General features: G+C 36.3%; 1 protein-coding gene across 2 annotated transcripts in view; it reads right to left on the bottom strand.

Moving 5' to 3' along the window:
* The window catches only part of ABCG1 (ATP binding cassette subfamily G member 1), a 51,541-nt gene continuing 33,599 nt past the window's right edge, over positions 1–17,942 (bottom strand). For both annotated transcript variants that reach the window (XM_034423946.3, XM_034423947.3), the window contains exons 8-15: positions 16,869–16,983; positions 13,174–13,322; positions 11,321–11,422; positions 10,344–10,512; positions 7,077–7,177; positions 5,597–5,755; positions 5,191–5,309; positions 1–4,508 (exon numbers count right to left, since the gene is read on the bottom strand). In XM_034423946.3, coding sequence (XP_034279837.1) covers positions 4,280–4,508; positions 5,191–5,309; positions 5,597–5,755; positions 7,077–7,177; positions 10,344–10,512; positions 11,321–11,422; positions 13,174–13,322; positions 16,869–16,983 — 1,143 coding nt within the window. In that variant the 3' untranslated portion in view covers positions 1–4,279. The remainder of the gene's footprint in view (positions 4,509–5,190; positions 5,310–5,596; positions 5,756–7,076; positions 7,178–10,343; positions 10,513–11,320; positions 11,423–13,173; positions 13,323–16,868; positions 16,984–17,942) is intronic.

Here is a 17,942-nt window from a genome sequence, read left to right as displayed (position 1 = left end):
TCAAAGTACTCATAGTTCAGTTAGTTATTATCATTATCAGAACTATAAAAGATAAACAAGCCACCTGAAAAAAAGACAATGTTTACATGTATCTACAACAGTGCAAATGTATCACAGCGTGCAAGCAGCAGCAGTCTCTAGAATAGCAAAACCAAGAGGAATTCAAAGTAATGCAGTGTGCATTACACAACCAAGACAGAAGAACTGTTATTATACAGTAAATGCACTCTAGCACGCTGAGGTTTTGAAATTACTTGCATTGACTTTTGCTTTTCTTAAAAAAAAGAAAGAAAAGAAAAGAAAGGAAAACCACACATATGCATATATGTCTTAAATAAGTAAGTAGGTTTTTAGGGCAACAACTCACCACAACTAGGAATCTACATTGCACAGAAGGTATAATTTAAAAACAAAAGATGTCAAAAATACTGTCACATTGATACTCACATACAGGTGATACCATAATTCCTCTCTCACCATTTAAAATGCCTCAGATAATAATAATAATAATAATAATCCATTATTGGTTTTAAAACTACAAATAAGAAATTTTGTTGGGCTGTTTTTGGAGTAGGGGTTTAGCAAAATTTCAGCATACTTAAGCATGAAGCTCAGTAGAATATACTTCCTGAAAGAAAAGCAGGATATGTATAGCGTGAAACTTAGAACATGCATATTAACTGAAAAGTTTCATGATCTCTATACATCATTGTTCTGATATTTCTGAAAATAGCAAGTTTCACGTAAAAATGCAATAAACCAAATGGCTATATTGGCATGACATGCTTAAGCTTGTTTATTAGAATAGTAATTTACCCCATTGATTCAATTTTCTGGATTCGTATAACACAGTGAATCATAAACTAGCTGCACAGACTGGAATTTCATGATGCATTAACCTAAATTGTGGTTTGCTAATTTGTAGTTTAGTGTGTTCTATGAACCAGTGGTGGGTTGCTGCCAGTTTGCCCCGGATTGGGCGAACCAGTAGCGGTGGCGGGAGGCTCCGCCCACCCGCCCGGACATCTCTGCACATGTGCAGAAGTGTTGCGTGCACGCACGAGCGCACATCCACAAGCAAACTGGTAGCGACAGGATTTGAAACCCACTACTAGTATGAACTCATCCAGGGGGTTGGGTTAGTTGGGTTCTAAGCCAAGCTCAGATATATGCAAATATATATGCAATTAATAAATTTTATTGAAGTGGGAGAGGGACAAGATTCCTGCTTGTCTGTCACAACACCATGAGTGTCTTTTGTCTTCAGATTAAAACATATTGTAAAAGCCAGAAATACCGTAGGGAGCAATCCTGAATCCTTTCCTCCTGCAATGCACTCCCAGAATGTGTGAAACAGACTTGGCCACTACTCTAACTGAAAAGCAAGGGAGGTCCTGAACAACCTCAGTTGTAATAGCTGTATGTGACTTCCTAATAATGCTTGTCTGTTGTAGATTCTCACTGTATAATATATTTAAGGTATTTTCAGGGATGTCAACAAGAAAAAAAAAGTTTATTTTTTATATTACATTTGCTATATGTGAAATCATTTTTGCTTACTAATTTCTCACAGTAATTTCTTCCAGTTTCCACTGATGAAAATAATTCATGTAGATTTACAATTTGTAACAGAATTTTCTTCATTGTGGAAATATCATGCCAATTATTATTTTGGCTTAAGAATGGAACTGCAGTATCTAGGACAGCTATATTTTTAAACTTGATATATTAGACAATTCTGGCATGTTAACAAATTCTCTAATAATCTTTTAGAAACAACATGATTAAGTTAAACTGGCCAAGTTTAACTAACATAACAGAACCTAAAGGGGCTTAATGTGGATTGTGTTCTTTCTTTTTCAAAAGAATTAGGAATTTATTAGTGACTTGATCCAATATAGTATCAGAATATGGAAATGATTACATTATCCAAAACGGATACATCACACTGGACATAAAAATGATTATTAAGGATGTAATATATAGTCCCAACATAAACCAGTTTCCTTCCACCTGTTTTATAACATGATGGAAGAATGTGGAGATGGCCAACTCAAAGGTTTATAACCATTGCAAATTGATTACAGGGTTTTAGATTACTCACCACAGGGTGGATCTTATTTGAAAAACCCACCACTTGGCCTCTTCCCCCCTTTCCTTAATCTAGTGGCCTTCGGAGAATGTATTGCAAAATTATCAAGCCCCATATTCTCTGTGGCCCATGTTTCCTGTAACAAAATAATGTTATATTTAGAGATATAACCCATAAATGATTTATCTCTACACTTGCAGTACCAACCTACAGTATTCCATGAAAGGATGTTCAGTTCCTGTGAATGCCTTACTTGTCAATTAGCAGATACATCAGAGGAGTTTCTTGGAAAGCACTTCTTGTGTGACTCTTCCAAATCTGGTGGTAATCCATCACAAGCCATCTACTGATTTTGAGACCAATTATCCTCCAAAGTGTATAAGAAAAGTTTTCTTGTTGAAGGTGTTGAAGATAATTACATTCTTGGAGGTTATCTGTGCTAATCACAAATGTTGTTACATATCTGTTGTTAATTTACAAAGTTCTTAATGGTTTCTGGATACAAACCTACAAGTACCTAATTAGCAGTGCAGATTTGAATCCTGTGATACGTCTGGACTAAGTTGCATGCTAATTTAAAGAACAGTGTCTGTTTTTATTTTTAACTCTGAAGTTAAGATTAAAAGACTAGGATTATGGAGAGAGAATGACTTTGGCTTTGCCAATGAATACAATCCTAATTATTTGATTATTTTCCAGCAATATAAACTATGCACTTCAGGAACATGTTCTAGTCTAGAAGAACTGTGGAAGAGGCAAATCTTACAATATGGATAAAACAAATTTATCTTCAAATTTATAACCTTGTTTTTGTTTCAATTTCTATTTGTTTTGCTTTGATGCGCTAGTTAACTCTGGAGATCTGGCTTGGGTGATTTAGTATCCATTCAACAACAGCCCCTGGTGGAAACAGCCATTTGATTTGGTTTCTGAACATACAACTTGAAATCTGTTTTGGATTGAAAACAGCTTAATCGGTTTCTTTAATAAACCAACCTGAATCCATTGCACTGAGGTAGATAAGACTGGCCCAGAGTGCTAGTCTTTTTTCCTATAATGTTAATTTTATCAAATAATGTTCTGAGACAAAGTGCTATGTACAGCTAGTATTTGAAATCAGGATGTAGGCACTTTTAGTAATCGGCATCAGTTTACACATCTCCGTTGTCAAATTAGATGTCAAATTGGCAACAAACCGTTTAGATAAATTTGGTTGGAATACAGCAAAAAGTGAGTGAGGGAAAAATAAACTGTCTAGGAATGGGTTTGGAATCAACTAGCTTTGCTGGAATGTGAAAATAGCATGGTTTGAATTTCTTTTTGAGAAAGTCATAATTGGTGAAAACAAAAATAATAGGTTTTGTACACAGTATTATGTATACTGCTGGGTAGAGCACAAACATTTCACTGAGACCTTTTTAACTAAGTCCTTAAGCATTCATCATACCAAACACTAAACTATGGGCAGTCCTTTCTCTTTTTAGAATATGTGTTATTAAAAACATGCTAGAGTATTCAAATAGGCTTTGAGATTGGTTTCCATTTTGCTCTGTTTCGGGTTTTGCATTCACAAAAAATAGATAAAACAGACAATGAGTATTTGAAATTCCAAAGAAACTAAAACCGAAAAGACACTACAAAAACAGAATGCTAGGAGAAAGGAGCTAGGTATGCATCTTGATTTTCAAATTCTTCTACATCATTCACTGTAATATGATACAATATTAAAAATTTGGTACATGAGACCAGCTCATGTGATTAAAGCTCCAAAGCTGGGTATTAAGGAGAACCAATATCAGATTTCTCACTTCTTTATTTTTAAACATTCGGTTGAAAGAGCACCTTTTCATACAACTGGAAAAATGTGTGGACTAATGTGGAATTTCTTGTGGGAAAAACACTTGTAAGATGTAGCAAGAAGTGATGACACATTTCATATTTTTCCCTTATAATAAAAGATAGACACTCTCATTCTAGTTCCAGATCTACAGCTACCTTAGAAGAAATACATTTTCCAGGAGAGGAAACCCTTGGGATCAGCAGTGGCATTTTTCAAAACTGAAACAAGTTTCCATTTTAGTTCTTCTAGGGGTCAGAAGACAACATGATTTGCAACCGAGCTTTGAAAACTCATCAGCCACAACCAAAGAGCAACAGTCTAGAACTTCATGTTATCACATTTGTTCTCTATCTCTCTGCTCGGATTTTGTATCTGAGAACAAAATAGGCAATGAGACGTAAGGAGATGAAGAAAATTCCAAGCACAATGAAGTCCAAATAAAGTTTAGCATTTTCTACATCCAATTCTTTGAGGATAGCCTCTGACTTCTGAAAATGGCAAGTGTCATCTTTGTCACAATGAAGATCTTCTCGATCCAAACCATAGATGGAAAGAATGACACCTTCAAATCCATACCTATAGGGAGGAATCATTTGCGAAGTCAAACTCAAAGCAAGCATAGTTCAGCACTATGCTAGCAAAGAAATGCTAGAAATGTATAGCAACAGAACTACTTTTTGATTAGTATTTTATATTTGGTTATCCTGACCACTCAAGGCAGTTAATAATAAATGAAATAAAGACTATAAACAGATATTGAAAACATACAGTTCAATTAATGCAAAAAAATAGTTATTTTTTTTTTAAAAAAACTCTCCAATTGAAAATACAGGTGTTGTCTCAACAAAAATTTGTTTACCCCTCATGGTTAGCAGAGTTGCATTTAATTATTAGTCTGAAAACAAATAACTTGACCCAAAACAATTCAGAGACTTTGTGCTGGTCCAGGCTTTGAACTCAGGCTGTACAACTCAGGTACAATTTCAGATATCCAGCAGATCAAACTGGCTTACTCACATCTAGACTCCGTAAAGTGAAATTATATACAACTTTCCTGCACATTCATCTTTTTTAGAAGCACAAGAATGCATGTTTGCACAGCACGTGTATCTGTGTATATATACAAATACACATACCAAGAATAGTTAAAGATGAAAATAGCTAGCTCTGTGAAAATAAAGTTCCAAGAGAATGATCTAAAAAGATATAGATTTTGCAGAGTTAGCTTGAAAAAACAGGAAGCACCCTTCAAATGTACCTGACATAAGAGATGTAGGATATCCACTGAAGATAAGCAGGAATGGTATCAAAGCTGACAAAGAAGCCTGAGAAGAGAAGAACTGGGATTGCTGTAACAGGACCAACAAATGTTGCCACCTTAAAAAACAAAAGAAATATTTTTTTAAATTAACAAATCAAATTGTGGATCAAACTTTTATCAGAATCATATTGGCTAAAAAAACCTGTTTTAGTGACATATGGTATGGACTACAAAAGCATAATGAGTACAGTTCAGTTCCAGCTACCAATACATCATTCCCCAACCTTTGGCTATGCTGGCTGGAAACAATGGAATTGGAAATCCCAAGCCCCTTGGAGGACATCAGGTTGAGCCAGGCTCACCAAAGAAAGAGATACAGAAGATCACATAAAGCAGAAGAGACCTGAAGTGAGGTGGATGCTGCTCCAATCAGAAGTCCAAGGGACTGAGCCACAAGTGATGTCATGGTCCCCAATGCTGCAAACAGGACAAATCGCAGAGCATCAGAGGGCTGTGCTGTCATCCAGTACACAATGCTGCAGTAAGCCACAGGAAACATAATCTGTAGTAGAGAAATAACAGAATATGGTGCTCTGTTAAGTCAAAGTAAAGGAAGGAGTTATATCCCTATTTAACATCAAGAAAATAAAGTGAAAGCAAGAGGTGGGTCTTTGTCTTTATGAGCTGAATGATATTTTTAGTTCCTGTATCTATCAATTCACATGAAAAGTCAGATACTATAATACGTTTCCTACTTATCAGATGAGTCATGTCCTGTCACAGTGATGGTGAATCTTTTCGACACTGAGTGCCCAAAGCAGAATGTGCATGCATGTGTGTGCACATGCATGCTGGAGTGCTAGAAACCCGAAAACCAACTGGCCATTGCACATGCTTGTTTTTTGGCTGCTTTTGGCCATTTTCTGGGTTGTTTTCGGCCATTTTTCGGGCCATTTTCAGACTGTTTTCAGGGCTGTTTTCAGGCCATTTTTGGCCCAGAAAATGGCCTGAAAACAGCCCAAAAATGGCCTGAAAACAGCCTGGAAAACGGTCTGGAAAATGCCCCCCAAACAGCCTGGTTTTTGGCCATTTTCAGGCCATTTTCTGGCGATCTGGTGCCCGCGAAGACCAGCTGGCCGACATGCATGTGCATGACGGAAACCAGAAGAGAAGCTGGCAATGGCGTGGGTTCCCACAAAGAGGGCTCTGTGTGCCACCTCTGGTACGTGTGCCATAGGTTCACCATCACGGTCCTATGAGGATTTTTCCAGAGTTAGAGCTCTAGTTTACGAAATGGTTGGCACATATATGTAGATGGGGATTACTGGAGCAACTTCAGAAGCAGACACAGTCTTGTGAAAAAATACAGCTACTGTGATAATTTGAAGTGTGTGTTTTCTTTGCCCAGGCCCATAGAATGAAACATATTATTTTAAATGCTCAGCACATGCCTAAAGTTTTGTTTATTTATTTAATTTATATGTAGCTTGTTTCCCTGATAAGGCAACTCTAGGCAGCGTACAGTTTTAAGCTAATCGCAACTGAAATATAGCTGGTTTATATTTCTCCTCAAAATTTGGCAGTGGAATAATGGAAACTGATTCATGAGACCATCTGTGACTTAAATTTCATTTCTTGATATAATTATAAAATGCGATTTGGGCATCCCATTTTCCATTGTATAATAAAAAGAAAACATTTACAACTGGTTGTATACCATATAGCATATATTTATGTACTATAAATGGATTTTTAGCAGTATTCATATTCCTGATAAAATGACATATTGCATTTTGCAAACCGCGTAAGAAAATTTCATGTGATTACTACTGTTATCTATCTTCCTGTCCTAAAATAATGATGAGGTGCAGAGAGAGATTTACCTGAAAAGGGACATCCGCCATAGTTTTAGCCAAGTAATAAGCCTTCAAACTGTACCAATAATTCAGATGTTCTCTAAGAAATACTCCCATCTCAAGAGGAACTATATAGAAAAATAAAAATAGCACTTGAAATAAATAAAATCAAAAGCAATTCTAGAAATTAATGCCATAAATGATAGTTTCCTACTCTACAGCAAGTAAGAGAAAAAGCTACTTAGATGCTCTCCCGAGTCTCTTATATTTTGTCTTGTCATACTTAGCCTCTCCTTCATTTGAAAATGTATGATTTAAATGTGCTTATTCATTAATATATTTTATAGAAAAGCCATGAATCAGTTTTATTTTTATGAATATGTACTTCTGAAAAATGCAGATCTTCACAATTTGTTTTTTCAAAAGTGAATTGCACTGTTTTAGATATTTCAGGAAATTCTTTCCCTAATATATTATGCAGGAAAATTCAGTTTTTGGATATTTTTTTTTATTTTCCAGGTTTTTTTAACTGCCATATACTGAACCAATAGCAACCTCTATTGAATTAAGCATAATTAACCACAAAATCTAAGTGTAAGCAGTAGGTTTCAAGCTTGGCTCTTGGAATAACTCCTGAGGAGGACATGATTCCTCCAGAGACATATAAGATCAACAATTCCTGGTGGGAATCCATCCTGACTAGATTCTTTCAAGAAATGGGTAAAAGATACTGTATGTTATACTTCCCCATTGGAAACAAATTATAATATACCTAATCTTTAAGAAGGGCAACTGACAGGAATTTGCCAATTATCGTCCATTTAGTCTGCTATATATTTCTTCTAAGCTGTATACCAAACATCTTCTGAATAAATTAGATGTTTGGGGAGCAGGGTTTCAAAAAGGACATAGCATGCTAGATTACTGTACCACTTTGAAGGTGATTGTTCAGAAATATACCAGTGGGTATACAAAACAACTCTATGTTGCTTTTACTGATCCCTCTGCCTTTGATTCCATTGACAGGTATTGATTATAGGAGAAACTAGCTAGAGCAGATATCAATAATCATCTTCTTAAACTATTGATTGGATTACAGCTAGAATAAGAACAGGCCCACAAGGGTTCTTGCTAGACTCTATGTTATTGGAAAGAGGAGTTAAACAGGGCTATTTACTTGCTCACCTCTTGTCCCAAGGGTGTTTTTTTCAGGAGGCAACTGGACTTCCTTGTTTTTTTCTTTTGAGTGAAATGTCTTCAAAAGAAAAAAAACAAGAAAAGTCCAGTTGCCTCCTGAAAAAAAGCATCTCTGGGACAACAATGACCTGGATGACTGAGGATCTTTATAGACTTCTCCCTTCCTATTTAACTTCTATATTAATGATATTACAATGGTCATGAAGTCACAAAGTATTTTTCTCCCTTTTATTTAATGGATAGAAAATGCCACTATTAATGTATGCTGACGACATGGCTCTTATTTCCTGTATTGAAACTGGCTTTAGCAGATTAATGACCAGCCTTGTTGTGAAAATGGAAGATAATGGAGAAAATGGAAGATAAATAATAAAACAAAGATAGTAAGGAGAAAAGTAAAAGTGAATACAGATGGACAATTGATACTAGACATGAATCAGCAGCCTTAAAAGTTCCACAACCCACTTGACTCCTGGAAGATTCTTTTCTTTTAAATAATAAGTCTTTAATAACATGATTGTACATTGTTGGTTGATCAAAGGGATTGTTTGATAAGCAAGCACAACTGCAGGTCTCCCATCCTCCACTTTGGAGCAGCTGTTGGCACTTTAAATAATCAAACCCTAAAGTGAAAAGACAATTTCCCTCTTAGTTGCACAGATTTAGCAATGAAGGACAAGGATTAGGTTGGAAGACTAGATCTCTTTCAGCTGCTGAATTCACTTACCTTGCAGTAAAGAAAAAGGATTAGGATGAAAGGATGCTAAAACCAAATTAGCTGATTAACCAGAGGGAAGGGGATAAATAACCCCAATAAATGGTCAGAGAGAGGGAAGAGTTTTAACTGGTAAACAAGCTTCCTTTTATTGTTCTCATGTTTGTTGGTGAAAGAGTGCTAGCCAAAGTGGTAGATTTAAGATATTTCTCCTGAATCTTGATTGGGAAACATCACTTGTTACTGATTATAAAGGTAGTCTTTAACACTCTACAGCAGAGGTGTCAAACTCACGTCGTCACATTGTCGTCACGTGATGTATCATGACTTTTCCCCCTTCACTAAACAGGAGTGGGCGTGGCCAGCTCATGATGTATCCGGCCCGCAGGCTGCGAGTTTGACATCCCTGCTCTACACTCTAATCTGTCCCCATCCAAGTTCTTGGGTGTTTGTGTAAATAGAGCTATCTACATTATCTATCATTAACTAAGCCAAGCAAGAGTAGCTGGGTTGTGTGAAAATGGGGAGTTATCTGACAATACCCTCCAGTGGAAGAACTAGGAAACACATATGGGAAATAGAAAGGAATATTTGAATGATCAATTGATAATCTCAGATTCAGAAATATTTAAACACATGCATATTTCAGGTACCAATCACTTTTCCGAACTTACACCATGTTGCAAAGGCTGCAAACACTGCCCAGCCTCACTGCTCACTGAGGTAAAATTCAGTTTGGGAACCACTGCAGTTTACACACATTTTTTCCTGCCAACTTATAGATTGGAGGAAAGTGGATGTATGGATGAACTATATGCTGTTTCCTGGGATCATCTGCCACATACTCCACAGAAAAGATACATTGGCTTGGGCAAATGCAGGCAAGTGCTGACCTTAATTCAAGAAAGCTGACTGGGAGACATTAGGACAGTCATTCTTTCTCAGACCAACTCACCTCACAGGGTCATTGTTGTGGGGAAAATAGATGGCAGGAGTATTAGGCATCTTCACTGTCTTGAGACATATATAAGGCAGAAAATGATGATAATGGTGATGATAATATATGCACCTCTGTAAACTCTGTACAGCCTTTTTTCTATGAACCCAAAGTGCTGCTCAGTCCTTGTGTGTGTATGCATGTATGCATAAAACAACTACATGGAGTTTTATTAGTATTACTGAAACCATCTAATAGATGGCTTATCAAACTATTAGCATATTAGTAACCTTCCACCACTGGTGCCATATAAACAGTTCGAGCTTCTCTTGTGTTTCCTTGCCAATGAAACCAAAGACTAGGTTTTTTGGGAATTGAAGTTCAGGATATTTGGGAAGCAACTGATTAAAGAAGCCTAGTTGGCTGTGTGATACTGGTTACTCACATGTAAGCACCGTTGGCATGAGAGCAGCAAACATAAGAAACAACATGGAAAAAAAGAGGAAGCCAGAATTGCTTAGGACTTTCTTAGCTTCATTTCCAATCCCCAAATACAGCAAGCCTATCAGAAGTCCAATTCCAATGTGAGATGTTACCCGCAGATGTGTCAGGACCTGTCAGGAAGGAAAATTATCTTTGAACTAAGAATATTTTTGACTTAGCAACTCCTATACAGCATGCTAATATCTACACATATGTATACACACTTCATGACAAACAGGATGATGTCTCTGTATAGCATAGAAGCGGGAATGCAAATAATTTTATAAAACAATGTGATTTTTATTCTAATCTCACCTAAGAGGCTTTTTATATGTAATGCTTCCAGTTAATGGTTCCAAGTTAGTGAAAAATTAAAGTATCTTCCTAAATTTTTCAGTGTGAAAAAAAGGAATAAGTTTGCAGTAACAATCAGATATGAGACAAAAGTGAGGGACTGGTGGGACGACAAAAAAGGTAGAAAATATACTTGGGAAGAGAATACAGGACCTGGCAGAGATTTTTGCTAGAGTTCACTTTATAATTTTAATTCCATACATTTCCAGTATTTTGTACTCATTAAGGTTGATAGGGATGCCCTAGAAGGGAGAAAAACTGAAGAACTCTGCTAAGAGCATGGATGAAGCTACAGAGATGGTAGGTCAAAACAGATAAAGAAAAAACCTCAGAGGCTTAAATACTAATAATGTGTTTAGTATTATTTAAAGCACGTTATACATCCATATAAAGCTTTATATTGATAGTTCCCTTTACATCTCCTGACTTTGAAATGTAATGATTAAATTATGCAACACTAAAAGAATCAACCTATCTTTCTTTTATTTTATGCACTTAATATCAGTAATATGGCTTCATAGATCAAAATGATACTGGTAGTTTACAATGCACTTTTCTTTCTTATACATAAAATCTGAACCTTACCGAATCCCTCATTATGGTGAGAAAAGTTCTTTTAAACAGAATGCAAAACTGAGTAAGACAGCTGGCTGAGAAGCTATGACAGCCTTCCATAGATGAAGAATCCTGGTGCAAAACACAAGTGGAAAAGAAATGTTTGGTTTGTATTGTTTCTCGGGTTTCAACACCAATATCAATGAACATAACTTTGATTCTACAAATTTGCTATCTAGCATTTAAGTAAGTGTTATATTGAATCAAAATTTGGTTTGTTGCAGTTGGTTTCTATTGAAGGACAAAATATTAAAAAAAAATGCTGGCTGGGTTACTTTTGGGACAGCTGAAATCATCCACTGATTTTAAGATATTTTAGCAGATAGATAATCTTGTAAAATAACAAAATATATAGGCAAAATGCCAAAATAAGCCAGGAAAACAACCAAGTGCAGCCAGATCAGAGAAACATCCACAATGCTGGCACAAAATCAGGTCAGACTGGGCTAGACCTACATTTGTATCAGCTGACTTCTCAGAAGGCAAAAAAAAAACAATGTAAACATACTGAATCTAACAAAAGCTCCCCCATTTCTGGTCTGCAGCAGTGATGTCTGACCTGGATTCAGCGCACAGTCAAATAATTTAGCTCAGTGAAGCGTTGGCCATTAGAATATATTGCTTAATATCAGACATAATTTTAATGGAACCTAAATTGAAATAATGTATGACAGGTCTGACTCAAATTTACAGTTTTCAGATAGAAAAATATTTGTTGAATCAGATTTAAGATCTAGCCAACTAATCTTTAACTTTCTAAACAGAACTCAACCATTTGATTTGAATTTAAAACAGTTCTTTTTTGAGGTATATCTCCTTCTCAACAACACTAAAGAAGAACACTAAACATAGCCTTTACCACTAACAACTAGTGATATATTTATCCATGCATGAGAAGTTCTTTCTTAGACTTGATTTCTCTTCTGTTCCAGGTGAGAAAGATGTTTCAAAGAAACACTGTAAATACTTTGAATAAAATACTTCGCATGATATCAAGTTTCAGCATATTATAATTTCACACTTAAAAATAACTCAGACATTTACATCAACTATAATCTTAATCTGTCACTTCCTTTGTGTTTTACCAGACTTGAATGGACAGAAAAAAACCGAAATTAAACTCAGGGATTGAATTTCAGACATAAACCTATTCTGGATGGACTGGAATTCCCACTTGAAGAACAGGTTGGCAGTCTATGGGTGCTTCTGGATCTAGCTTTCATGCTGAACAGCCACATGACATCTATGGCATGGGATTCTTTTTACCATATTGACTGTTAAATCAATTTCACTTCTCTCTGGAGAAGAAAGATTTCAAATTAGTAACACATATCCTAGTTGTTGCAAAATTGGACTATTACAAATCATTGTGAGGTCATCCTTGAAGATAGTCTTAAATTGCAGATGGGCCAGAATTTGACACTATAATGTGGGGAGTTTATTTCTACAAAGAAAAAGTAACACTGGTTGCTGGTTGTTTTCTGAGCCCAGTTCAAAGTGCTCACGTTGGCATATAAAACATTTGGGACAAAATTACCTGAGAAGCACCCTTGCATACTGGGGGTTTTATTATGGAACTAACTGCTGAGCCAGGTTCACTTTTTATTACAGTTTAGAAATAATTCAATACTAATGATAATACTCAATAAGTGGATAAAAATACCAAATCCAGTCTAAACATCTGCCTTGCTATGTGATGAACCAAAATAATAATAAATTTATTAAACATATATGTCACCCAACTCCCAGCCGAAGGAAGCGCTTAAAACTAAAGAACTCAAAGAGCTACAGTGACTGACGTGATCTCCTTTACTTTGAATTACCTCCTCTGATGGTTTGTGCCATAAAAAAGGGTTAAGTTCATTTTCTCCTCCAGAGTTTCTCTTGTAATCTGCATCACACATTCCCTCTTGCACAGCTCTTACAAGCCTGCTATTCTGATCTCCATATTCACCAGAGGCGACCTCCATCACTAAAGAAGTAGAAAAAACTATTTAATCCTACTACATAGTAGAATAAAAGTGAGATATATGAAGCATTATTCCTAGCTGTCAGGTATGCATAAAATTGTGGAGTTTGCCAGCCATCAAGATAAAGTGCAACAGCATGTACAGAACCTGCCATTTTCATCAGTAGGCAAATAACATATTGCAAAGTTGTGCCACAAACCTCAACTGTTTGGGCCATACATGGGACAGATTGCATTGTGAAGCTGTGACATGGGTGACACCAGAAAAGGGTCAGGGCTTGCATCATTATGCCCTGACTAACTCCCCTACATCAAAATGGCTATTGCCACTTTAAAGCATTTGACATGCATTTGTAAACAATGCTGTAACCACAAATTTTTATGACATACAGTTCATAATTTTAAGTAAGACTAGTATCCATTGGAATTTTAAAGATAGGAAACTGAGTTCCATCTTATGTGATAAAACTGTACTGTTTCAACATCTAAGGCAGCCACTTAAGCACAAACAGTATCTTGGAATTAGAATAAGGTGACCAGATTTTAACATTGGTAAAGAGGGATATTGTGGGCGTGGCTTATTTTGTGGGCGTGGCTAGCTGGTCATGTGACTGGGTGGGCGTGGCTAGCTAGTCATGTGACTGGGTGGGCGTGGCTAGCTAGTCATGTGACCGGGTGGCCATGGCTATGTGTATAGGGTAAGGTGAACATATTTTAACATTGGTAAGAAGGACACCATTGTGGGCGTGACTTATTGTGTGGGCGTGGCTTGGAGGCCATGTGACTGGGTGGGCGTGGCTAGCTGGTCATGTGACTGGGTGGCCATGGCTATGTGTATAGGGACTACTCAGAGGGCTGAAAAGTCATTTCTGACAGGTCCTCACACTTTTGACTGGTCCTCACACTTATGACCATCCTCACATTTATGCCCATGCAGCATTCTTAACAACCATGTCACTCATTTCACAACTGCTTCTCTTCACCATGGTGACAAGATAGGGCAAAAACGTAAAATGTGAGGACAGTCATAAGTTCGAGGACTGGTCAAAAGTGCGAGGACCAGTCAAAAATAACTTTTTCAGCCCTCCGAGTAGTCCATATGCACAAAAGGACTAACCAGAGGGCTGAAAAAAGTCATTTCTGACAGGTCCTCGCACTTTTGACTGGTCCTCACACTTATGACCATCCTCACATTTATGCCCGTGCAGCATTCTTAACAACCATGTCACTCATTTCACAACTGCTTCTCTTCACCATGGTAACAAGATAGGGCAAAAACGTAAAATGTGAGGACAGTCATAAGTTCGAGGACTGGTCAAAAGTGCGAGGACCAGTCAAAAATAACTTTTTCAGCCCTCCGAGTAGTCCATATGCACAAAAGGACTAACCAGAGGGCTGAAAAAAGTCATTTCTGACAGGTCCTCGCACTTTTGACTGGTCCTCACACTTATGACCATCCTCACATTTATGCCCGTGCAGCATTCTTAACAACCATGTCACTCATTTCACAACTGCTTCTCTTCACCATGATGACAAGATAGGGCAAAAATGTAAAATGTGAGGACAGTCGTAAGTTCGAGGACTGGTCAAAAGTGTGAGGACCAGTCAAAAATAACTTTTTCAGCCCTCTGAGTAGTCCATATGCATTAAAGGATACAGCAATAGAGAGGGATGAAGGAATGGAAATTAGAGTAGGAGTGAGGGTAAGAGAGGGAAGAAGAGAGGAGGAGAAGGAGAAAGGAAGAGGAAGTAGGGAGGAAAAAAGAGGGTGGGGGGAAGAGAAAGTAAGAAGGAAAGAAAAGAGAGAGGGGGTAGGTTTGAGGAGAAAGATTGCTGTACAATAAAAAAGATGAAAGGGAAGAAAGCCAACCCCAAGCAAATATAAAGATATTAAGATAAAGAATGAATTGTTAAACTTTAAAGAATAAAAGAGAACAAATATGAATAAATAGCAATAATTAGAAACACATATACAAACATACAATGTATTTTCTTTGAACAGAATATTTGGCTGGTTCACAAATTTAAACAGTGTTTAGTCATTTCAATTAAATTTACAATTTCTATATTTCCTTTTTGCCATATTTATTCATCTATTTTTTTAAAAAAACAATATTACCCTTCATCCTCATCTCTAATCTTAATCAAATTCAATTTTTCCCTTCTATTCTATATTATACCCCTTCCCATTGTCATCTGTTTTTATATCCATCCTCACATTGTTTAATTATGTAATTATGTAATACAGTTGTTTAATACAAATTCAACATTTTAATATAAATCAATTAGTTATAAAACTATCTTTTTGTATATTAATCAATATGAACATGTATATTCCAATTATTTCCATGCAATCCAATTTCTTACAAATCAATTAATTATATTTACCAATAATAATAAACCAAATAATTTCTCCCATATATTCCTCTGAACCACAACTTAACCATTTCTGCTTTCAACACAATATACAATTAATAGTATCTCAATTATTACAATTCCCTAGTTAAATACAGCTTTTTTTTCTTTTGTGTTTTAAAATCTTGAACTCTCCTCCTAAATTTCCCATTGTTTGCAGTTTTTCACCTACCTTTTTTGGGGAGGAAAAATAAAAATAAAAATAAATCTCTCTGCCTCATTTTGTCACGTTGCACCAAAGATCCTGGTTTCGGTTTCGTTTCTGCAGCTTAGCTAGGGGGAAAAAAAACTCTTTACACTGATTGCCTGTAGGGCGGCCCTTTGAAGCCCCCGGCAAGAGTTTAAACAGTTTTTTTTTCTTCTAGCCATCAGCTGGGGCTCAAGAGGCAGCGGGACTGAGGAGGCAGAATGAAAAATCGGGACTTTTTTGAAACGCCGCGGGACGCGGGACAAATTGCTAAAAAGCGGGACTGTCCCGCCAAAAGCGGGACGTCTGGTCACCTTAAATTAGAAGCAATAGTTCGGATACATGGCAGCCATTGAAAATTAAGAAAAAAACAGTAATAATTACAAAAGATCTAAGAATCAGATAAGGAATTAGGGTTAGGCCGTATCAGTGATGGGTTGCTACCAGTTCACCCTGGATTGGGAGAACCGGTAGCAGCAGCGGCGGGAGGCTCTGCCCACCCATCTGGATGCTTCTGTGCATGCGCAAAAGGGTCGCACGCGCATATGAGCGCGCACGCACGAGCAAACCGGTAGCAAATTAAATTGAAACCCACTACTGTGCCATAATCTCTGGAATGTATGCTTATTTCCAATATGAATATGAAATTATCTCCCAAATAAAGCCTGTCTTGAGCTTCTGTATTTTTGATCATAAAAGAGAAGGAAAACATTGATCAAATACAGCTCTGTTGTGTTCTACTTTCTCTTAGTTTTACTTCAAAGGGCTTTTTTCAATGAACTAGCTCTGGCAATTCTATCTACCACTAGAGGGTATAAGATATCAAAAAATAGATACCATATAATTACTATGCATAGGTATAGACACAAAAACAGACACACATATAGAAATTCAGTATCTTGTGAAAGCTTGTGAAAGAAAGTTAGAACCTCCATCATTTTGCTCACCAAAATCTGCTGGATTGTGATATGTTGGACAATTTAAACCCAAATCTCTCAAATAAGGGACTAAATTTAATACTTTCCCACGGTAAATGCATTGCCCTTGGCTCAAGACATAGAGCTGAAATAAAGAAAAACAAGAAATGATGAAGAATATTCCTGTCTAGCTTCAGAATTATGATATGCAATCTTATTACAAAAATATTATCTAAGTTAAAGGAGAGACACTGACATAGTTAAATCTCCAGGATGTTAATATACTTACTAAGAAGAACCAATAGGATTTTACAGTATATGATATCTCTTTCCAGGTTTAACTACTGGAAGATATTGCTTGCAATTTAATTTATTAATCTCTCTGCTCATATACATTAAAAACATCTATTTTTCTCATGCCTAGCCTTGCTGTACAACATTTTTATATCAATATTTTTCTCAGGTGTAGTTTTAAATTAGCCCTAAACTTTAATAAACAAAATTATTTGTTACATATGTTAGCATGCATGCACACTAGGGCTAATTCAGATCTAATTTCTAATCTCATTTTTCTCATCATAAACTTCCTAAATACACAACCTCAATATTTTCAATTTCTCAACAATTTCCTAATTCCACTATATTATATTTTAATGGCTGACAAATTTCAATATGTTAAATAGTTTTTTCTTATTACAAATGGATTAGTAATTTTGATATGAATTGTTAAACTATACAAATTATTGGAAATCTACTCCAAAGACTTATTTCACCTCACAGATATGTTTTCCTATCTTCACAGAACTACATTCAGTCACCTTAATGAACAGTTATGATATGACTGATCTATCTCAATGAACAGATTTACTGAACAGCAGCTATTTTCATCAAGCAAAGCAGTCATTCTGCTCATTTGCAGAAAAACAGGATATCCTTCACAGAGGCAGTTTGAAGAGATATTTCCTTAGACATCCAGTAAAATAAAGCATTATTAATTACATCTGCATAAACCTATTACATATCATATGTGGAACATAATAAAGTCCAAAGTCTGAGAAAGGTTGAGTGAAAGTTAAAAAGCTGCATGAGTGAAAATATGTGTGA

Source organism: Pantherophis guttatus, chromosome 5 (genome assembly GCF_059756535.1).
Source record: "Pantherophis guttatus breed Tessera chromosome 5, ASM5975653v1, whole genome shotgun sequence".
In the NCBI taxonomy this organism is placed as follows: Eukaryota; Metazoa; Chordata; class Lepidosauria; order Squamata; family Colubridae; genus Pantherophis; species Pantherophis guttatus.
Note: the sequence above shows the minus strand (reverse complement) of the source record. Positions and strands in the feature narration are given on the sequence as shown.